General features: G+C 40.1%; 1 protein-coding gene across 2 annotated transcripts in view; it reads right to left on the bottom strand.

Moving 5' to 3' along the window:
* pxk (PX domain containing serine/threonine kinase) overlaps positions 1-22,098 on the bottom strand; it is a 38,908-nt gene that overhangs the window by 10,863 nt on the left and 5,947 nt on the right. For both annotated transcript variants that reach the window (XM_061891437.1, XM_061891443.1), the window contains exons 4-14: positions 19,886-20,072; positions 19,687-19,764; positions 15,683-15,756; positions 15,534-15,608; positions 12,671-12,775; positions 8,366-8,467; positions 8,137-8,298; positions 6,343-6,460; positions 4,772-4,850; positions 2,756-2,804; positions 2,599-2,676 (exon numbers count right to left, since the gene is read on the bottom strand). In XM_061891437.1, coding sequence (XP_061747421.1) covers positions 2,599-2,676; positions 2,756-2,804; positions 4,772-4,850; positions 6,343-6,460; positions 8,137-8,298; positions 8,366-8,467; positions 12,671-12,775; positions 15,534-15,608; positions 15,683-15,756; positions 19,687-19,764; positions 19,886-20,072 — 1,107 coding nt within the window. The remainder of the gene's footprint in view (positions 1-2,598; positions 2,677-2,755; positions 2,805-4,771; positions 4,851-6,342; positions 6,461-8,136; positions 8,299-8,365; positions 8,468-12,670; positions 12,776-15,533; positions 15,609-15,682; positions 15,757-19,686; positions 19,765-19,885; positions 20,073-22,098) is intronic.

The following is a 22,098-nucleotide window of genomic DNA, read 5'->3' on the forward strand; positions in this document are numbered from 1 at the left end:
TTTCCTCATCTAGGGTCATGAACTGGTGTGTAAAATCTGGACACTTTGTTGAGTAGTGGAATGTCTTGCAGAGTTTGTATACAAAGATGATGTTGGGGGTCCTTTTGACCCGGACGCTTTAATGTGGGTGAATAGCCAAAATTAACAAGTCTCTTTGATGTACTTTTTACTTTGATGTACAATTGTTTGTATTTTGATTGCCTCTGAGACCCAGAGCCAGGTGTGTGAAGAGAGGAAACTTCCTCAAACTTGTCCTTGTCACTGTTCTCATGTCATCTCTTTGACAAACTCACCAAAAATGAGCTCCAGAAGGATGACATCTGAGGAGACAAGGCCAAGTGTGAGAAAGTTCCCTCTCTTCACATACCTGGCTCTGGGTCTCAGAGACAATCAAAATACAAACAATTGTACATCAAAGTAAAAAGTACATCAAGGAGACATGTTTATTTTTGGATCTGAACAGCTATTTACCCACATTAAAGCGCCTGGGTCAAAATGACTCGCAACATCATCTTTTTATACAAATTCTGCACAAACATTCCACTACACAAAAAAGTGTCCAGATTTACACACCAGTTCATGACCCTAGATGAGGAAAAGTCACCAGATTTCAGCAAGAAAAAGAAGGGATAACACAAAAACTGAAATGGGTCGAATTGACCCTTAACATAATACAATTGGAATAAAAAATGTATTGTATGTCAATTTTCTAAATGTTTATACAACCTAAAATAAAATTGTTATTGGTTTAACCTGTTTCCTTGACTGTTTTGAGTGCATTTACACAGTGTGGGTCAAAATGACCCGCAACATAATCAATGTCATTTTTCCCAACATAATACAAGGTTTAACTTGAAATGTAATGGCAGCAACACATTGCAAAAAAGTTGTCAGTGGCATTTTTACCACTGTGTTACATGGCCTTTCCTTTTTACAACACTCAGTAAACGTTTGGGAACCGAGGAGACACATTTTTGAAGCTTTTCAGGTGGAATGTTTTTGCCATTCTTGCTTGATGTACAGCTCAAGTTGTTCAACAGTCCGTTGTCGTATTTGACGCTTTATAATGAGCCCGACATTTTCAATGGGAGACGTGTCTGGACTACAGGCAGTCCAATTTAGTAACCGCACTCTTTTACTACGAAGCCACGCTGTTGTAACACGTGTAGAATGTGGCTCGGCATTGTCTTGCTGAAATAAGCAGGGGCGTCCATTAAAAAGACTTTGTTCGGATGTCTTTTTTGCCAACTAAACATGTTGCAAATTCCAGATGAGCTAATATTGGCAAAAAGTAACAAAGATTACCAGTTTGAACGTTAAGTATCTTGTCTTTGCAGGCTATTTAATAGAATATGGTTTGAAAAGGATTTGCAAATCATCGTTTTCTGTTTTTATTTATTATATACACAACGTGCCAACTAGCTGCGTTGCTAGCAACCAAGAACGAGACGATTTTTACACGTTAGGATGCAAAAAAAAACAAAAAACTTTTGTGAAGTGAATTATATTTATATAGCGCTTTTCTCTAGTGACTCAAAGCACTTTACATAGTGAAACCCAATATCTAAGTAACATTTTTTTTTTTTTTTAACCAGTGTGGGTGGCACTGGGAGCAGGTGGGTAAAGTGTCTTGCCCAAGGACACAACGGCAGTGACTAGGATGACAGAAGCGGGAATCGAACCTGCAACCCTCAAGTTGCTGGCACAGCCGCTCTACCAACCGAGCTCATGAAGATAGCGAACGATAGGCCAAATTCCCCCCAAAAAAGTGCAGTTCTCCATTAAGGGGCTGATTACAACAAAATATAGACAGTACAGCTCAGTTGGTAAAGTGGCCATGCCAGCAACTTCAGGGTTCCAGGTTCGATCCCCGCTTCCGCCATCCTAGTCACTGCCGTTGTGTCCTTGGGCAAGACACTTTACCCATCTGCTCCCAATGCCACCCACACTGGTTTAAATGTCACTTAAATATTGGGTTTCACTATGTAAACGCGCTTTGAGTCACTAGAGAAAAAGCGCTATATAAATATAATTCACTTCACTTCAATAGATGCATTTTGATGTCATTACATTTCCAAATGTAATGACATTTTCCAAGTGGCCTGCCGCGGAATGGGGTGTGCCAGGACTGGCCTTGAAGACAGGTGAGTAGATGGCCCAGGTGGGCCCTGTTATCTAATCACCTGTCGCCTTTATTAGCAGCAGCCGGAGTGAGACACGTTGTTGGAGTCAAAGATAGAGAGACAGCGAGAGTGAGAGAGAGAGACAGAGAGAGAAACAGCGCGAAAGAGAGAGAGAGAGACAGAGAGCGAGAGAGAGAAAGCGACACACACGACGCAGAAAAGAGAGTGTGCTGGAAAGCAAAACACTTGCACTATTTTATGAAAATAAAACAGTGTTGTATCCTTCATCCAGGCTCTCGTGGAAGTGTGTGGTGGTCCGAGGAACCCACTAGAGGGCAACCTCTACAAATACATCTCAGAATAACTTGCACATGGACGTCAGGAAGGTGAAAAGGGCACGAGAAAGTGACGATGCTTGTCCAGGAGGTCAGTGTTTGGATCTAATAAGGCTGAATAGGTCGTGTGATCTGCTCACCACTCTCTGCTCCCCCTGCAGACGCTTCTCTAAACGATCTTTGGCCGTCTTCAGGGCGTCCTTCAGCCTGCTGGGGACCTGGATAGACATCAATCAGACGTTTAATGTAGTCAGGCTCACATACAGTACGTGCACCTAATGAGAGAGAGCTGCTCACTTTGATCTGGACTTTATCCGAATGTTGCAACTGGACGTGACAGAACAGCCTGGAGAAGAATATCACAAACATGACACATCCTGCAAAATACACTTATTTCTTCATGTACACAAACATGTTGCATGAGCTCTTTTATACTGAATATCAGGCGTGCTGACAAATTAATCTTCAATACTCTCAATGCTTCATATTTGCTGCCATCTTGTGGATAACGTGAGTAAATCAGATCAATGACCCTTAAAAGTAATTTGACATGATACCTAATAGAGATGTCCGATAATATCAAACTGACGGTATTATCGGCCGATAAATGCTTTAAAATGTAATATTGGAAATTATCGGTAACTGTTTCAAAAAGTAAAATTTAGGACTTTTTTTAAACGCCGCTGTACGGTACACGGATGTAGGGAGAAGTACACAGCGGCAATAAACCTTAAAGCAGGGGTCATAAGGACCAGATGAGTCGCCCGCTGGCCTGTTCTAAAAATAGCTCAAATAGCAGCACTTACCAGTGAGCTGCCTCTATTTTTTAAATTGTATTTATTTACTACCAATATGGTCACACTTTGCTCAACATTTTTAATTCTAAGAGAGACGAAACTCAAATAGAATTTGAAAATCCAAGAAAATATTTTAAAGACTTGATCTTTACTTGTTTAAATAAATTCATTAATTTTTTTACTTTGCTTCTTATAACTTTCAGAAAGACAATTTTAGAGAAAAAATACAACCGTAAAAATGATTTTAGGAATTTTAAACACATATACCTTTTTACCTTTTAAATTCCTTTCTCTTCTTTCCTGACAATTTAAATCAATGTTCAAGTATTTTTTTTTATTGTAAAGAATAATAAATACATTTTAATTTAATTCTTCATTTTAGCTTCTTATTTTTCGACGAAGAATATTTGTGAAATATTTCTTCAAACTTATCATGATTAAAATTCAAAAAAATTATTCTGGCAAATCTAGAAAATCTTTAGAATCAAATTTAAATATTTCAAAGTCTTTTGAATTTCTTTTAAAATTTTTGTTCTGGAAAATCTAGAAGAAATAATGATTTGTCTTTGTATATATGTAATATAGCTTGGTCCAATTTGTAATGTATTCTAACAAAGTGCAGATTGGATTTTAAGCTATTTAAAACATGTCATCAAAATTCCAAAATTAATCTTAATCAGGAAAAAATACTAATGATGTTCCATAAATTATTTTTTAAATTTTTTCAAAAAGATTCAAATTAACTAGTTTTATTAATAATAACAGATTTAAAGGTAAGTTGAGCAAATTGGCTATTTCTGGCAATTTATTTAAGTGTGTATCAAACTGGTAGCCCTTCGCATTAATCAGTACCAAAGAAGTAGCTCTTGCTTTCAAAAAGGTTGGTGACCCCTGCCTTAAAGGCACTGCCTTTGCGTGCCGGCCCATTCACATAACATTTACGGCTTGTCACAACACAAGTGAATGCAAGGCATACTTGGTCAATAGCCATACAGGTCACACTGAGGGTGGCCGTATAAAAAACTTTAACACTGTTACAAATATGCGCCACACTGTGAAGAATGACGCACCAAACAAAAATAAAAAACATAATTCGGCAGAACATCCGCACTGTAACACAACATGAATACCCAGAACCCCTTGCAGCACTAACTCTTCCAGGACGCTACAATTCAAACACAGTGTTACTATTTAAACTGTGTTTAATGTTACAGTGGACCAAAATATGAAATACACCTGTTAAATTAAAACCTAAGCCTTGTTTTTAATGAATACTTAGGCCTACTATGCTACTGTATTTGACTGTTGGTTATTATGGCAGTACCTGGAGAGCCAAGTGTATTCTAAGGTGCTACTTGGTGAAAACCAGTTTGACGACCGCTGCTGTGACATACACACAAAACGCACACGTGTTACACCTGTGTGTAACGTAACATATGAATTAACAATAAAAATCATACACGATGTTGATGTTATTGACGCTCATTAAAAAATAATTAAAAAGGACAAAACTCACGGTGTCTGAATGAGCTGTGACACTGTGGGCATTCCTGACTTACACGCCTCTGTGGACAGGATGGACTGCAGCACTGACACTAAACAGACAAATACACACGTTAGAAGGCAGACACAAAGAAACTGTACACAAAAAGTGTGTGTGTTTGTGTATTTCTACCCTTATTGAGAGACCAACAAGGAAAAGTTCCTTCCATATGAGGAGGTGTGAACAAGTTAAGACATAAATCATGTTCCCAATACAGAAAACCATTGCATCTAATAGAGAATGTCTCATTTGCACCCCTGGTGGTGAAATCTATCAAAGTTATGGTGGTTCCAAAAAGGTGGGATTTTTTAAATTGACTGTGTCGGTTTTAAAAGTGATCCCCTTCTGGGTAACATATGAAATAACAAGTGTGTGTAAGAAATTGAAATGCACGCCCTTTGGCCAAAATTAATTAACTTTTTTTTTTTTTATATGTATACAAAGACATACTTTAATAACTTGAAGTAAATGATGAAGATAAAAAAACAATTACACACAAAAAATAAAAATAACTAAAAGCTTACCTTTTTTATATGTGCATAATATGTGTAAATTATTAATGTTGTAAATACAAACATTTATATATCTAGAAAGGATGGTCCTAAGAAGGTAGGCATTTTTCAAATTGGCTGTGTGTCGGTTTCAAAAGTGCTCCCCCTCTGGCCAACATATGTAATAACAAGTGTGTGTAAGAAATTGAAATGCACCCCCTTTGGCCAAAATAATAATAAAAAATAAAAAAATGTATATAGAGACATACTGTAATAACTTGAAGTACATAATGAAGATTGAAAAACAATTACACACAAAAAATTAAAATAACTAAAAGCTTACCTATTTTGTATTTTCACAGTATGTATATATTATTAATGTTCTAAATACAAACATTTATATATCTAGAAAGGGTGGTCCTAAAGAGGTAGGCATTTTTCAAATTGGTTTTAAAAGTGCTACTCTTCTGGTCAACATATGAAATAACAAGTGTGTGTAAAACAAGTGAGTGCAAATATTTGAAGTGCTCCCTCTCTGGCCAACATATGTAATAACAAGTGTGTTTAAGAAATTGAAATGCACCCCTTTTGGCCAAAATTAATATATATATATATATATATATATATATATATATATATACACACACATATATATGGAGGCATACTGTAATAACTTGGACGTAAATAATGAAGATAAAAAAAAAATCACACACAAAAAATAAACTAAAAGCTTACCTTTTTTATATTTGCATAGTATGTATAAATTATTAATGTTGTAAATACAAACATTTGTATATCTAGAAAGGGTGGTCCTAAAGAGGTAGGCATGTTTCAAATTGGCTGTGTGTCGGTTTCAAAAGTGCTCCCATTCTGGTCAACATATGAAATAACAAGTGTGTGTAAGTGCGTGTTAAAATTCGAAGTGTTCCCCCTCTAGACTTAATGTTGTAAATACAAACCTTTATATATCTAGAAAGGGTGGTCCAAAAGAGGTAGGCATTTTTCAGAGGTCTCAAGAAGGTAACAAATACAAGAATGTGTGTGTGTACTGACCCACAGCAGTGTAGGGGTTGGTAGGATAGTGGTCCACTGGAACGTTGGCTGGGGGTCGTCCATAAGTTATCTCGTAGAGTAAGTGACCAAAGCAAAAGACGTCGATGCTTTCGGTGGTCTGCATGCACACAAACACACTATGGTTACCAACTGTGCATCTCCCATAACAGTATGACCTCGGACTACGTTAAGGTAACGTGTGGAGTTCCCCAGGGTTCGGTCCTTGGCCCTGCACTCTTCAGCATCTACATGCTGCCGCTAGGTGACATCAAACGCAAATACGGTGTTAGCTTTCACTGTTATGCTGATGACACCCAACTCTACATGCCCCTAAAGCTGACCAACATGCCGGATTGTAGTCAGCTGGAGGCGTGTCTTAATGAAATTAAACAATGGATGTCCGCTAACTTTTTGCAACTCAACGCCCAAAAAACGGAAATGCTGATTATCGGTCCTGCTAGACACTGACCTCTATTTAATAATACAACTCTAACATTTGACAACCAAACAATTAAACAAGGTGACTCTGTAAAGAATCTGGGTATTATCTTTGACCCAACTCTCTCCTTTGAGTCACACATTAAAAGCGTTACTAAAACGGCCTTCTTTCATCTCCGTAATATTGCAAAAATTTGCTCCATTTTGTCCACTAAAGACGCCGAGATCATTATCCATGCGTTCGTTACGTCTCGCCTCGACTACTGTAACGTATTATTTTCGGGTCTCCCCATGTCTAGCATTAAAAGATTACAGTTGGTACAAAATGCGGCTGCTAGACTTTTGACAAGAACAAGAAAGTTTGATCATATTACGCCTGTACTGTATATACCTTTATATACATATATACATACATATATACCTATACTGGCTCACCTGCACTGGCTTCCTGTGCACTTAAGATGTGACTTTAAGGTTTTACTACTTACGTATAAAATACTACACGGTCTAGCTCCATCCTATCTTGCCGATTGTATTGTACCATATGTCCCGGCAAGAAATCTGCGTTCAAAAGACTCCAGCTTATTAGTGATTCCCAAATCCCCAAAAAAAGTCTGCGGGCTATAGAGCGTTTTCATTTCGGCTCCAGTACTCTGGAATGCCCTCCCGGTAACAGTTCGAGATGCTACCTCAGTAGAAGCATTTAAGTCTCACCTTAAAACTCATTTGTATACTCTAGCCTTTAAATAGACTCCATTTTTAGACCAGTTGATCTCCCGTTTCTTTTCTTTTTCTCCTATGTCCCACTCTCCCTTGTGGAAGGGGTCCGGTCCGATCCGATGGCCATGTACTGCTTGCCTGTGTATCGGCTGGGGACATCTCTGCGCTGCTGATCCGCCTCCGCTTGGGATGGTTTCCTGCTGGCTCCGCTGTGAACGGGACTCTTGCTGCTGTGTCGGATCCGCTTTGAACTGGACTCTCGCGACTGTGTTGGATCCATTATGGATTGAACTTTCACAGTATCATGTTAGACCCGCTCGACATCCATTGCTTTCCTCCTCTCCAAGGTTCTCATAGTCATCATTGTCACCGACGTCCCACTGGGTGTGAGTTTTCCTTGCCCTTATGTGGGCCTACCGAGGATGTCGTAGTGGTTCGTGTTGTGGTTTGTGCAGCCCTTTGAGACACTAGTGATTTAGGGCTATATAAGTAAACATTGATTGATTGATTGAACTAGCTTCTTATAGAAAAAAGGCATATTGAATAATGTACTCGTATTCAAGCATAACATTTTAAGATTTAATTTCAGTTATTAAATATGGTTGGGTAGACGGTAACTGTGCTGTTGAGACCTACGTTGATTTTCCTGAAGTGGGTGAAGGCAGGTCGCAGGACAGAGGGAACTCCCAGCATGCCGTTCTCCACGTCCGTCAGTCGACACGTGCCTTGGTCCACCATCACATTTGAGGCGTGCAGGTGGCCGTAAAATAAGCCGCCGTCGTGGAGGAGTCGCAGGGCCTGAAAAGTGTAATTTAGTACTGATGTATGTGTATGTGTGTGTGTGTGTGTGTGTGTGTGTGCATACCTCCAGTATCTGGCGGCCATACAGTTGGATGTGTGCTAGTTCAAGACCCTCACTCTTCTTGGGGTTGCCGTATTTCTTCAAGTAGGTCTCTCTGGGCTTCACCTGACACACAAACATTAACTTGGTTTTCATCAACATGCGTGTCCTGTTTGGCTGTTTGTTCTCTGACGCCAGGACCCTCGGAGAAAGACGTCTCGAGCTCCATGCGGTTGGATTGGAAGCGTTTGTTTTCGTGCAGGATGTTTTTGATTGATTGATACTTTTATTAATTGATTGCACAGTACAGTACATATTCCGTACAATTGACTACTAAATGGTAACACCCCAATAAGTTTTTCAACTTGTTTAAGTCGGGGTCCACGTTAAGCAATTCATGGTACAAATATATACTATCAGCATAATACAGTCATCACACAAGTTAATCATCATAGTATATACATTGAATTATTTACATTATTTACAATCCGGGGGGTGGGATGAGGAGCTTTGGTTGATATCAGTACTTTAGTTATCAACAATTGCATCAACAGAGAAATGTGGACATCGAAACAGTGTAGGTCTTATTTAGTAGGATATGTACAGCCAGCAGAGAACATAGTGAGTTCACATAGCATAAGAACAAGTATATACATTAGAAGTACATTTGAGTTGTTTATAATCCGGGGAGATGGGATGTGAATGGAGGAGGGTATTAGTAAAGTGTTGAAGTTGCCTGGAGGTGTTGTTTTAGAGCGGTTTTGAAGGAGGATAGAGATGGACTTACTTTTATACCTGTTGGGAGTGCATTCCACATTGATGTGGCATAGAAAGAGAATGAGTTAAGACCTTTGTTAGATCGGAATCTGGGTTTAACGTGGTTTGTGGAGCTCCCCCCGGTGTTGTGGTTATGGTGGTCATTTACGTTAAGGAAGTAGTTTGACATGTACTTCGGTATCAAGGAGGTGTAGCGGATTTTATAGACCAGGCTCAGTGCAAGTTGTTTTACTCTGTCCTCCACCCTGAGCCAGCCCACTTTGGAGAAGTGGGTTGGATTGAGGTGTGATCTGGGGTGGAGGTCTAAAAGTAACCGGACTAGCTTATTCTGGGATGTTTGGAGTCTAGATTTGTCTCTGTACATTGCTGCATTCGTCCTAGTCTAGTCAGGGAGGTGACCAAGAACCCGATGGTCACTGTCAGAGAGACAGTGTTCCTCTGGGGCAGGGGTCGGCAACCTTTACCACTCAAAGAGCCATTTTGAACCGTGTCACAAAGTAAAGAAAACAACGGGAGCCACAAAACTCTTTTGAAATTCAAAATTAAATAACACAGCATACAAAGGTTTTTTTGCTTTGTGCTACTGTATGTATAAACCAGGGGTCTCAGACACGCGTCCCACACCTCTTTATGAAAATGTAATATTAGTGCGGCCCGCGAGTTTTAATTGAATGCCGCTAGACAACGTCACAATTGCCAACCATCCCATTTTATCCGGGAGACTCCCAAATTTCAGGGCAACTGTTCTCTCGAATGTCTGCTGATTTTCACCCAAACGCCAATATTAAGGGCGGTCTGTGAACACATTGCGCTTAAAGGGGAACATTTTCACAATTTCAGAAGGATTAAAACCAGTAAAAATCAGTTCCCAGTGGCTTATTTTATTTTTCGAAGTTTTTGGGAAAATTCTACCCATCATGGAATATCCCGAAAAAAGGCTTTAAAGTGCCTGATTTTCGCTATCTGTGAAGCCACCGTCCATTTTCCTGTGACGTCATCCAGTGATGCAAATACAGATAGCACAGCAAGGTATAGTGACATTAGCTCGGATTTAGACTCGGATTTCAGCAGTTTAAGCGATTCAACAGATTACGCATGTATTGAAACGGATTTTTGGAGTATGGAGGCAGATGGCGAAAACGAAATTGAAGAAGAAACTGAAGGTATTGAGCGAATAGCTATTGACGCTATTCGGCCATGTCTGCCTTAGCATCGCCGGTAAAATGTACGGACCAAACGATCGGGACTTTCGCATCTTGTGACACTGGCGCAACTTAAATCCGTCGATCCATCCATCCATCCATCCATCCATTTTCTACCGCTTATTCCCTTTCGGGGTTGCGGGGGGCGCTGGCGCCTATCTCAGCTACAATCGGGCGGAAGGCGGGGTACACCCTGGACAAGTCGCCACCTCATCGCAGGGCCAACACAGATAGACAGACAACATTCACACTCACATTCACACACTACGGCCAATTTAGTGTTGCCAATCAACCTATCCCCAGGTGCATGTCTTTGGAGGTGGGAGGAAGCCGGAGTACCCGGAGGGAACCCACGCATTCACGGGGAGAACATGCAAACTCCACACAGAAAGATCCCGAGCCTGGATTCGAACCCAGGACTGCAGGACCTTCGTATTGTGAGGCAGATGCACTAACCCCTCTGCCACCGTGAAGCCAATCCGTCGATGGTAAGTATTTGTTTGGCATTAAATGTGGGTGGAGGGAAACACTGGATGCAAATATAGCTGCAAATGTACATACAGCTAGCCTAAATGGCATGTTAGCATCGATTAGCGTAGCATGTTAGCATCGATTAGCTGGCAGTCACGCCGCAACCAAATATGTCTAATTAGCACATAAGTCAATAACATCAACAAAACTCACCTTTGTGATTTTGTTGACTTTATCGTTGGAAATGCATCTGCAGGTTATCCATACATCTCTGTGCCATATCTGCCTTAGCATCGCCGGTAAAATGTGCGGACCAAACGATCGGGACTTTCGCAACTTGTGACACTGGAGCAACTTAAATCTGTCGATTGGTAAGTATTTGTTTGGCATTAAATGTGGGTGGAGGGAAACACTGGATGCAAATATAGCTACAAATGTACATACAGATAGCCTAAATAGCATGTTAGCATCGATTAGCATAGCATGTTAGCATCGATTAGCTGGCAGTCACGCCGCAACCAAATATGTCTGATTAGCACATAAGTCAATAACATCAACAAAACTCACCTTTGTGATTTTGTTGACTTTATGGTTGGAAATGCATCTGCAGGTTATCCATACATCTCTGTGCCATATCTGCCTTAGCATCGCCGGTAAAATGTGCAGACCAAACGATCGGGACTTTCGCAACTTGTGACACTGGAGCAACTTAAATCCGTCGATTGGTAAGTATTTGTTTGGCATTAAATGTGGGTGGAGGGAAACACTGGATGCAAATATAGCTAAAAATGTACATACAGATAGCCTAAATAGCATGTTAGCATCGATTAGCGTAGCATGTTAACATCGATTAGCTGGCAGTCACGCCGCAACCAAATATGTCTGATTAGCACATAAGTCAATAAAATCAACAAAACTCACCTTTGTGATTTCGTTGACTTTATCGTTGCAAATGCATCTGCAGGTTATCCATACATCTCTGTGCCACATCTGCCTTAGCATCGCCAATAAAATGTGCAGACCAAACGATCGAGACTTTCGCATCTTGTGACACTGGAGCAACTTAAATCCGTCGACCTCTGACAACACACCGACGAGGCATGATGTCTCCAAGGTACAGAAAACAGTCAAAAAAATAACAGAGCTGATTTGACTCGATGTTTGTAATGTGTTTGAGAAAATGGTGGATTGACTACCTGTGTGACGTCACGTTGTAACGTCATCGCTCCGAGAGCAAATAATAGAAAGGCGTTTCATTCGCCAAAATTCACCCATTTAGAGTTCGGAAATCGGTTAAAAAAAAAAAAGGACTTTTTTCTGCAACATCAAGGTATATATTAACACTTACATAGGTCTGCTGATAATGTTCCCCTTTAACACCCTCTACAACCGTAACAAACAGCTTGTCAGCCCATTTAAATAATGTATGTGGCGTCTGCGGACACACGTAAGTGACTGCAAGGCATACTTGTTCAACAGCCATACAGGTCACACTGAGGGTCGCCGAATAAACAACTTTAACACTCTTACTAATATGGGCCACACTGTGAACCCACACCAAACAAGAATGACAAACACATTTCGGGAGAACATCTGCACTGTAACACAACATAAACACAACAGAACAAATACCCCGAATCCCATGCATCCCTAACACTTCCAGGCTACATTATACACCCCCGCCCCCCCAACCCCGCCCACCTCAACCGACGCACGGAGGTGAATGTGGGATTGTTCTTTTTTTTTTTTAGAATTTTGAGGGCAAAAATAAACGTACACCACTTCGGAATATGGCTGTTACAAAGTATGGAAAAAGTAAAGCAGTGTGAGTGATAACCGGACGCACTCTATGAAGATTTTGAAAGTGTCACCACCCTACCTTACAGATGTGGTCTCTGAGCGAGCCGGCCTCGCTAAAAGGCCTGATGAGAAGTGCTGAAGACTCACTGGTGCTGGAGAACAACAGCGGGTACATGTATGGACTCTAGGAAGCGGGGAGGCAAGACAAAAAAATGCTCAATTTATTTGTCCGTAAATTACTGTCTACACCAGGGGTCACCAACTTAAGGACCAGGTGAGTCGCCCGCTGGCCTGTTCTAAAAATAGCTCAAATAGCAGCACTTACCAGTGAGCTGCCTTTATTTTTGAATTTTATTTATTTACTAGCAAGCTGGTCGACATTTTTAATTCTAAGAGAGACAAAACTCAAATAGAATTTGAAAATCCAAGAAAATATGTTAAAGACTTGGTCTTCACTTGTTTAAATAAATTCATTTATTTTTTTACTTTGCTTTATATAACTTTCAGAAAGACAATTTAAAAAAAATACAATCTTAAAAATGATTCTAGGATTTTTAAACACATATACCTTTTTAGCTTTTGAATTCCTTCCTCTTCTTTTCTGACAATTTAAATCAATGTTCAAGTACCTATTTTTTTTTATTGTTAAGAAAAATAAATATAATTAATGTAATTCTTCATTTTAGCTTCTGTTTTTTCGACGAAGAATATTTGTGAAATATTTCTTCAAACTTATTATGATTAAAATTAAAAAAAAATATTCAGGCAAATCTAAAAAAATCTGTAGAATCGAATTTAAATCTTATTTCAAAGTCTTTTGAATTTCTTTTAAAATTTTTGTTCTGGAAAATCTAGAAGAAATAATTATTTGTCTTTGTTAGAAATATAGCTTGATCCAATTTGTTATATATTATAACAAATTGCAGATTGGATTTTAACCTATTTAAAACGTGTCATCAAAATTCTAAATAAATAAATGGGTTGTACTTGTATAGCGCTTTTCTACCTTCAAGGTACTCAAAGCGCTTTGACACTACTTCCACATTTACCCATTCACACACACATTCACACACTGATGGAGGGAGCTGCCATGCAAGGCGCTAACAAGCACCCATCAGGAGCAAGGGTGAAGTGTCTTGCTCAGGACACAACGGACGTGACAAGGTTGATACTAGGTGGGGATTGAACCAGGGACCCTCGGGTTGCGCACGGCCACTCTCCCACTCCGCCACGCCGTCCCTAAGTATGCTCCTTCTCTTACACGAAATTGGAGAAAATCTAATTGCTGACAAATATGCACAGAATATGAACCCTGACCAGCAGGAGCACTGGGATGCTAGCACCATGGAAAATAAGTAACTCCAAATAAAGTACGTATGTGTCACAAAAAATCTAATTTCTTTGTGTTAACATTGTGACAATAGTCACAGCTGGCCTGTTGTCTTGTTTTTTTCCTGCTGAAATCAGTTACACTGCTAACAGACTGACGCAAATATGCAAACAAAACACTGGCAAAAACATACAGTTGAGGTTATTTCAGTTGGGAAATATTTCAGTAAAAGTCCAATCAAGTGAGGGTTCTATTGGAAATAAACAACATGAAGGTCATGATATTGAGGCAGGAATGTGATTGTGATTTCCCTATTTGTGAAGAGGTGTTAGTGCTATTTTTATGAGATGCATCAGTTGATAACGCCTGCAGTCCAAAGAAAACACAAGTTACACAAAAGTAACAATGACTTGTGAGTCTCTGGCAAATAAGTGAAAGCAGCCAAATTCTAAAAAGGGAGAGCTGTTTTTCCCTGACAACAGACTTCTGTATTTTTTTTTCCAAACCAGTTTCTGTTGGCACTAACATGTCCTTAATTGTCCAAGGTCCTAAGCAAAACACAGTAGTTAGTTAAATTGGCCACCAGAAATCTATGACGTTAATGTTAATTTTTCTACTGACCATTTCATAATTACACAAATATATTGACATCATGATTCAAGATTAAATGTTGAGCTAAAAGTGTTACACTCCATCTTTATCATATAATTACTGATATGGAAAAAAATGTGTCGTTTGGGATCACCAACAGAGATAGTTGGATCTCTATGGGGTGGTTACCGTGGTTGTTTAACCAAGTGTCCTACTCCGTGTGTCCATTTAGTGAAGAAAATAACCCATGTACCACCCTTTACATTTCATTCATCCATGATGGTTCAAATGATACCCAGCCCCCAGTAAAATGGATGCAGTTTGTTGTTCACAGGGGCAGGATGTAGTTAGAGTTGGCCAGCTTGCGTTCCTGTGCAGCAGGGATACCCTCTCTGTGACTCAGGGGTCGGTGGCAGTCTGGTTCATGAAGTGCAGGGTAGTGCTGTCTGTAGCACAGCCAGGCGAATTCTAAAATTAATCTTAATCAGGAAAAATTACTAATGATGTTTTTTTAATTTTTTCAAAAAGATTCGAATTAGCTAGTTTTTCTCTTCATTTTTTTCGGTTGAATTTTGAATTTCAAAGAGTCGAAATTGAAGATAAACTATGTTTCAAAATTAAATCGTTTTTTTCGTGTTTTCTCCTCTTTTAAACCGTTCAATTAAGTGTTTTTTTCATAATTTATTTTCTACAAAAAACCTTCCGCAAAAGGAAAGAAAATGTACGACGGAATGACAGACAGAAATACCATTTTTTTATATATATATATATATATATATATATATATATATATATATATATATATATATATATATATATATATATATATATATATAGATTTATTTATCAAAGGTAAATTGAGCAAATTGGCTATTTCTGGCAATGTATTTAAGTGTGTATCAAACTGGTAGCCCTTGGCATTAATCAGTACCCAAGAAGTAGCTCTTGCTTTCAAAAAGCTTGGTGACCCCTGGAATAATAATAATCTTCACTTCAACATGAGGTGTGGATGTGCACGTACCGAGAGGCTGGCAAGGAGCTTCATGGCAGACTGCAGGTCTTTATCTGACAGGAACTTATCAGGACCCAGGTCCACCTACACACACAGTACTTAGTTGACAAGAAGTGAGTGGTGGAAGCATCATCTGACTGCTTGTAGCGTCTACTCACCCAGCTCAGCAGATATCTCTCTTTGGCTTGCACTTTGTTTTTGATGAGGAAATATTTCTTCCTGATCCTCCAGCCTGAAACAGAGAAGGGGACACGTTGATCTGATCTGTGTGTTGGTATCAGGTCTCAACCGCCTCCTCTTCGTTGTAAACACCATCTCAGATTTTTCGGTCTACTGTATTCTCAGTTCAGTCGGCAGGTGACAGGTGCCTAAGAGGTCAAAACAGTGTTTCCCAATACTTCTATAAAACTTTACACAAAAAAAACAGATCTATTAATTATCTATTCAAACCCTTTATCCCAGGGGTCGGGAACCTTTTTGGCTGAGAGAGCCAAGAAGCCAAATATTTTAAAATGTATTTACGTAAGAGCCATATAATATTTTTTTTAACACTGAACACAACTAAAAGTGTGCATTTTTAAGTAAGACCAACATTTCTAGAGTATAATAGCTCTCTTATTCTTTGTAATAACGTTGTTATTCTGACGCTAACTTAGGAGGGGGCGTGGCCTGCGGGTCTGCAGCGAAGCGGGGTGTTGCCAGGACCGGCCTCGAAATCAGCGACAGGTGTGTAAATGGCCCACCTGAGCCTTGTTGAAGGACCCCCAAGAGGGCTAGCCCTACAACAGGGGTGCCCATTACGTCGATCGCGAGCTACCAGTCGACCGCGGGGGGTGTGTCAGTCGATCTCCAGCCAGGCTTTTAAAAAAAATAGACCTAAAAATTAGTGATCATCAATCTTCACCAAGACGTCACTCAAATGACATTCACGGTACCGGAGGGTCTTGTGAGATGACGCTGGCTGCTGCAAGATCATTATTATGAAAATATGACCGAGAGGAAGGCGAGAAACACTTTTTATTTCAACAGACTCTCGCGCCGTACCTTCCGTCAAAACTCTAAAGGCCGACTGCACATTTCCTATCTTCACAATAAAAGCCCTGCTTCATGCTGCCTGCGCTAACTAAATACAGAGTCTCGGAAAACTGGCGTGCACAAGCGATCCCTCAGAAAGCTGCCGATGTGCACGCCAGCTTTCCGAGACTCTTATTTTGTTAGCGCAGGCAGCATGAAGCAGGGCTTTTATTGTGAAGATAGGAAATGTGCAGTCGGCCTTTAGAGTTTTGACGGAAGGGACGGCGCGAAAGTCTGTTGGAATAAAAAGTGTTTCTCGCCTTCCTCTCTGTCATTTTTTCATAATAATGAACTGGCAGCAGCCAGCGTCATCTCACAAGACCCTCGGGTGCCGTGAATGTCAATCAAGCAATCTACGGAATTTGCCGCCAATGTTTTTCTTGTAAAGTGTATGGAAGCTGGATGAATTAGATGCCAAAAACCAACCACTTTCATGTGGTATTGTACAGAAAGGACAACTTTTTTTCTCCTCCATTTGAAAATGTGGGCGTTATCATCATTACTGTCTGATTCCAATCAATGCAAGTCATCAGAATCAGGTAATACACCAACTTATATTCTTGTCTTTGTTAAAGAAAGACATCTATATGTGTTACACATGCTTGTATTATCATTAAACACATTTAACTTGTTTACAAAAATGTCTCTTTCATAAATAAATAAATATAAATGATATATATAAATGAGGTAGATCCCCTCGAGTTGGTCAATTGAAAAGTAGCTCGCCCGCAGAAAAAGTGTGGCCACCCCTGCCCTACACTAACTAATAATAAATAAATTATTTCTTACCCTTAAGGCAACTTCTCGAACAGGTGCGGTAGAAAAAGGATGGATGGATTCAAATGCATGAGCATTTATATATATTTAACGTTATTTTTAACACTGTGATTACAGGTGGAATTATTCATTACTTATTGTGTTAAACAATGTCAGCTCAGATTTATCTGAGAGCCAGATGCAGTCATCAAAAGAGCCACATCTGGCTCGCGAGCCATAGGTTCCCTACCCCTGGTTTATCCGATCAGAACCGTTCGAGCATCAAAACGTTCGGCAATTTGGATAGCTGGTGTTAGCGGCCATCGAATCACTACATTGCCAAAAGTATTCGGCCACCTGCCTTGACTCACATATGAACTTGAAGTGCCATCCCATTCCTAACCCATAGGGTTCAGTATTGTCGATACACCTTTTGCAGCTATTACAGCTTCAACTCTTCTGGGAAGGCCAAAATGTCCGAAATGTTTTGGTATCCTGGAGCATTCAAAGTTCACTTCACTGGAACTAAGGGGCCAAGCCCAATACCTGACAAACAACCCCACACCATAATTCCTCCTACACCAAAACGGATCAAAGCAGTCTGAAATGTTGCGTTCTCCTGGCAACCTCCGAACCCAGACTCGTCCATCAGATTGCCAGATGGAAAAGCGTGATTCATCAGTCCAGAGAAGGCGTCTCCACTGCTCTAGAGTCCAGTGGGAACGTGCTTTACACCACTGCATGCCACGCTTTGCATTGGACTTGATTGTATGTATGTTTGAATTTATTTATTACTTAGATACAGCTGCCCGGCCATGGAAACCCATTTAATGAAGCTCTCTGCGTACTGTACGTGGGCTAATTGGAAGTTTGGAGCTCTGTAGCAACGGACTGTGCAGAAAGTCTTTGCACTATGTACTTCAGCATCCGCTGACCCCTCTCTGTCAGTTTACCTGGCCTACCACTCAGTGGCTGAGTTGCTGTTGTTCCCAAACTTTTCACTTTTCTTATAATAAAGTTAGGAGCGAGGAAATTTCATGACTGGATTTGTTGCAAAGGTGGCATCCTATGACAGATCCACACTGGAAATCACTGAGAAAAAAAAATCCCATTATTGGCTTTATTTGAACAAAAAATCTTATGGTACATTAAACATGTCTAATTGCAAGTTTGTCCTTAAATGAAATAGTGAACATACTAGAAAACTTGTCTTTTAGTAGTAGGTGAACAAAAAAAGACTCCTAATTAGTCTTCTGATGTATGCAGTAACATATTGTGTCATTTATACACCTATTATTTTGTACACTTTATAAAGGACAACCTGTAAAAAATGACTACTAACTTGTTAATAACTGTTTATTTTCCTTTTCAACATGTTCTATCTACACTTCTGTTCAAATGTAATAATCACTTATTCTTCTCTTGTTTGATACTTTACATTAGTTTTGGATGATACCACACATTTAGGTATGGCGCCGATACCAAGTCGATACAGGATCATACATTGGTCATAATTTAAGTTCCGATGAGTCCAGGGAGGTATTTACTGAGTTTTTGAATATAATATGAATTTAAAAAGGAAAAAAGATTTTGTGACGATAAAAAATATCGATGTAATCATAGTAGTTGACTAGATACGCTCCTGTACTTGGTATCATTACAGTGGATGTCAGGTGTAGATCCACCCATGGCGTTTGTTTACATTGTGACGCCGGTGAGCTACGGTGTGTAGTGAAGCATGTTTAGCTATTCCTCGTCCTGCAGAGATAACGATACTTGTAAGAAATGCACTTTATTTGTCGCCATGGAGACGAGGATTAGTGATTTCGAAGTAGCTAAAACACTGCGGATATATTTTCGCTGCTAGCTAGCTAGTCATGTCTTAAAGCATCTCTTCCTGAGGGTGTTTCAGTGTTATTCACATTTATCTTTAGCATTTAGGCCAAAATGCGTCCATTCTCCCTTTTCTGTCTACCCACTGTGTCTGCTTGTAAGTACTCTGTGTGTGTGCGCTGCCGAACATGCTCCTCTGCTCGTAAAACCAGCATTGTCACGACGTGACGTCATGCCCGTTAAAAACAATAATAAATATAAATGAACCGGTATTTTTCAAACAGAGTATAGTACCGTTTTTGATTCATTAGTACTGCGATACTACACTAGTACCGGGATACCGTAGAACCCTACTTTGTTGTGAAAGATTCCTTGAAAAAAAATGTTGAAAAAGATTGGAATCATACATACACTAATACATTTGGAACCTACTTCAATGGACACATATTATTTCTTTAATTTTGCCCGCCTTGCCTGCACATCACTGGGAGTTACTTACCCATATCTTTGAGGGGCTCGACAACTTCCCACTTGGGGTCCGACCTGAAGAACATGGAGACCTGCTGCAGGGCGATCTCTGACACACGGACACAAAAAGCATGTCAGTAATAACAACGGAACAATGACTCACTTCTTTTTGCACTTGAATGAAACACTAAAAATGCACGCCCGATTTTTTTTCACTAAAAGCAACCAACCTGAGTAGTTGTCAGCGTAGTTGTTTGGGTCCAAGAACTTCTTGACAGGCAGAGCGCTGCAGAGCAAAGGATGCTGGGTAATGGCGTCCAGGTAGGCCTGCAGGCCTCTCTGCCTCTCGGCTATGAACTCCCGGTCCATGTTTCCGATCAGCTTCTTAGGCGGGAGAGGAAGACTGATGGCGCACACCTGCACAGCAGCGTCCACATTGTTCACACTCTTTCATAATCCAGATGTTTGGTTTTTAATGCTTGTGTGCGTGGGCCCCAAACAGGAAGTGAACAGGAAAAAACTCAGCAGAAATACTCAAAGCATCCTGTTCTAGGATCCAAACCAAGACGGTCTGCTTACCCTTCTTGCTTGTTGCATTCATTGGTGTATTATTATTATTATTATTATTATTATTATTATTAAATAGAAAAATAATTCCTGCAGGAAATTTTCTATTGGCCTGCTATCTGTGCAGTGGACCTCTCGCTTGGTGTTGCTGGAAGCTAAAAAGCTAGCAATAAACGTTAACATGCCAAGTTGCAAACGTTAGCTTGTTATGCTGGAAAAGTTAGCTCACTTGCAAGCAGGACACATGTCTCAAAAGCCATAGATTTTAGGTTAATACAAATAAAAACAAAAAAAAATGTTGGCATTAAATAAATGATGAATGGGTTGTATTTGTACAGCGCTTTTCTACCTTCAAGGTACTCAAAGCGCTTTGACACTACTTCCACATTCACACACACTGATGGAGGGAGCTGCCATGCAAGGCGCCAACCAGCACCCATCAGGAGCAAGGGTGAAGTGTCTTGCTCAGGACACAACGGACGTGACGAGGTTGGTACTAGGTGGGATTTGAACCAGGGACCCTCGGGTTGCGCACGGCCACTCTCCCACTGCGCCACGTCATTAGACGTTAGCATGTTGATTTAAGAGACATTAACATACTTCTGGAATGGCGCCAAGTGTCAGAATCCATGATTTTTAGGTTTAAACGTTAAACATTAGTATAAAATGTTACAATGCTAATAAAAAACAAGTTAGCATATGTCCAAAATGGCGCCAATTATCAAAATAATAAATTTTAGGTTTTAGCATTAGATATTAGCAAAAAGCTTGCATAAAACGTTAGCATGCTAATGTTAGCATTATGACAAGACAGGAAAAGTTAGTATACTTCTAGATTGCGCCAAGTATCAAGATTCATATTTTTTTTTTAGGTTTAAACATACTAAAATAGCTAAAAACTGCCATAAAACATTAGAATGTTAATAAAGAAGAAGTTGGTACAAGCAGGGTGTATGATATGCCAGGTACAGGTATGGATGCATGGGATTCTGGGTAATTGTTATGGTGCGTTTATAATCAATCAATCAATCAATGTTTATTTATATAGCCCCAAATCACAAATGTCTCAAAGGACTGCACAAATCATTACGACTACAACATCCTCGGAAGAACCCACAAAAGGGCAAGGAAAACTCACACCCAGTGGGCAGGGAGAATTCACATCCAGTGGGACGCCAGTTACAATGCTGACTATGAGAAACCTTGGAGAGGACCTCAGATGTGGGCAACCCCCCCCCCTCTAGGGGACCGAAAGCAATGGATGTCGAGCGGGTCTAACATGATACTGTGAAAGTTCAATCCATAGTGGCTCCAACACAGCCGCGAGAGTTCAGTTCAATATTTGTGATACAGTGCGGATGTTCTCCCGAAATGTGTTTGTCATTCTTGTTTGGTGTGGGTTCACAGTGTGGCGCATATTAGTAAGAGTGTTAAAGTTGTTTATGTCACAACCTTCAGTGTGACCTGTATGGCTGTTGAACAACTATGCCTTGTAGTCGTTTACGTGTATCTGCGGAAGCCACATTCAACATGTTACTGGGCTGGCAAGCGGTTTGTACATGTTGCAGAAGGCGTCGAAGGCAGTGGCTTCATAGCACGCCGTTATTATTGTTATCTAGGTGACCATTAACAGATATTCGCGAGAATGGTTGCTTTGAGAATTCCGGAACCTCCTGGAAAATTTGGGAGGGTTGACAAGTGTAATGCTGTCAAGCGGAATTCATATAAAAGTCGCCGGCCGCACTAACAATAAATGTTCTCATCAAGGTGCGGGCCACATGTCTAAGACCCCTGGTTTACACATAGCACAAAGAAAAAAAAAACTATTTATGCTGCGTTATTTAATTTTAAATCTCAAAAGAGTTTTGTGGCTCCC

This window comes from Nerophis ophidion, linkage group LG02 (genome assembly GCF_033978795.1).
Source record: "Nerophis ophidion isolate RoL-2023_Sa linkage group LG02, RoL_Noph_v1.0, whole genome shotgun sequence".
NCBI classification, from domain to species: Eukaryota; Metazoa; Chordata; class Actinopteri; order Syngnathiformes; family Syngnathidae; genus Nerophis; species Nerophis ophidion.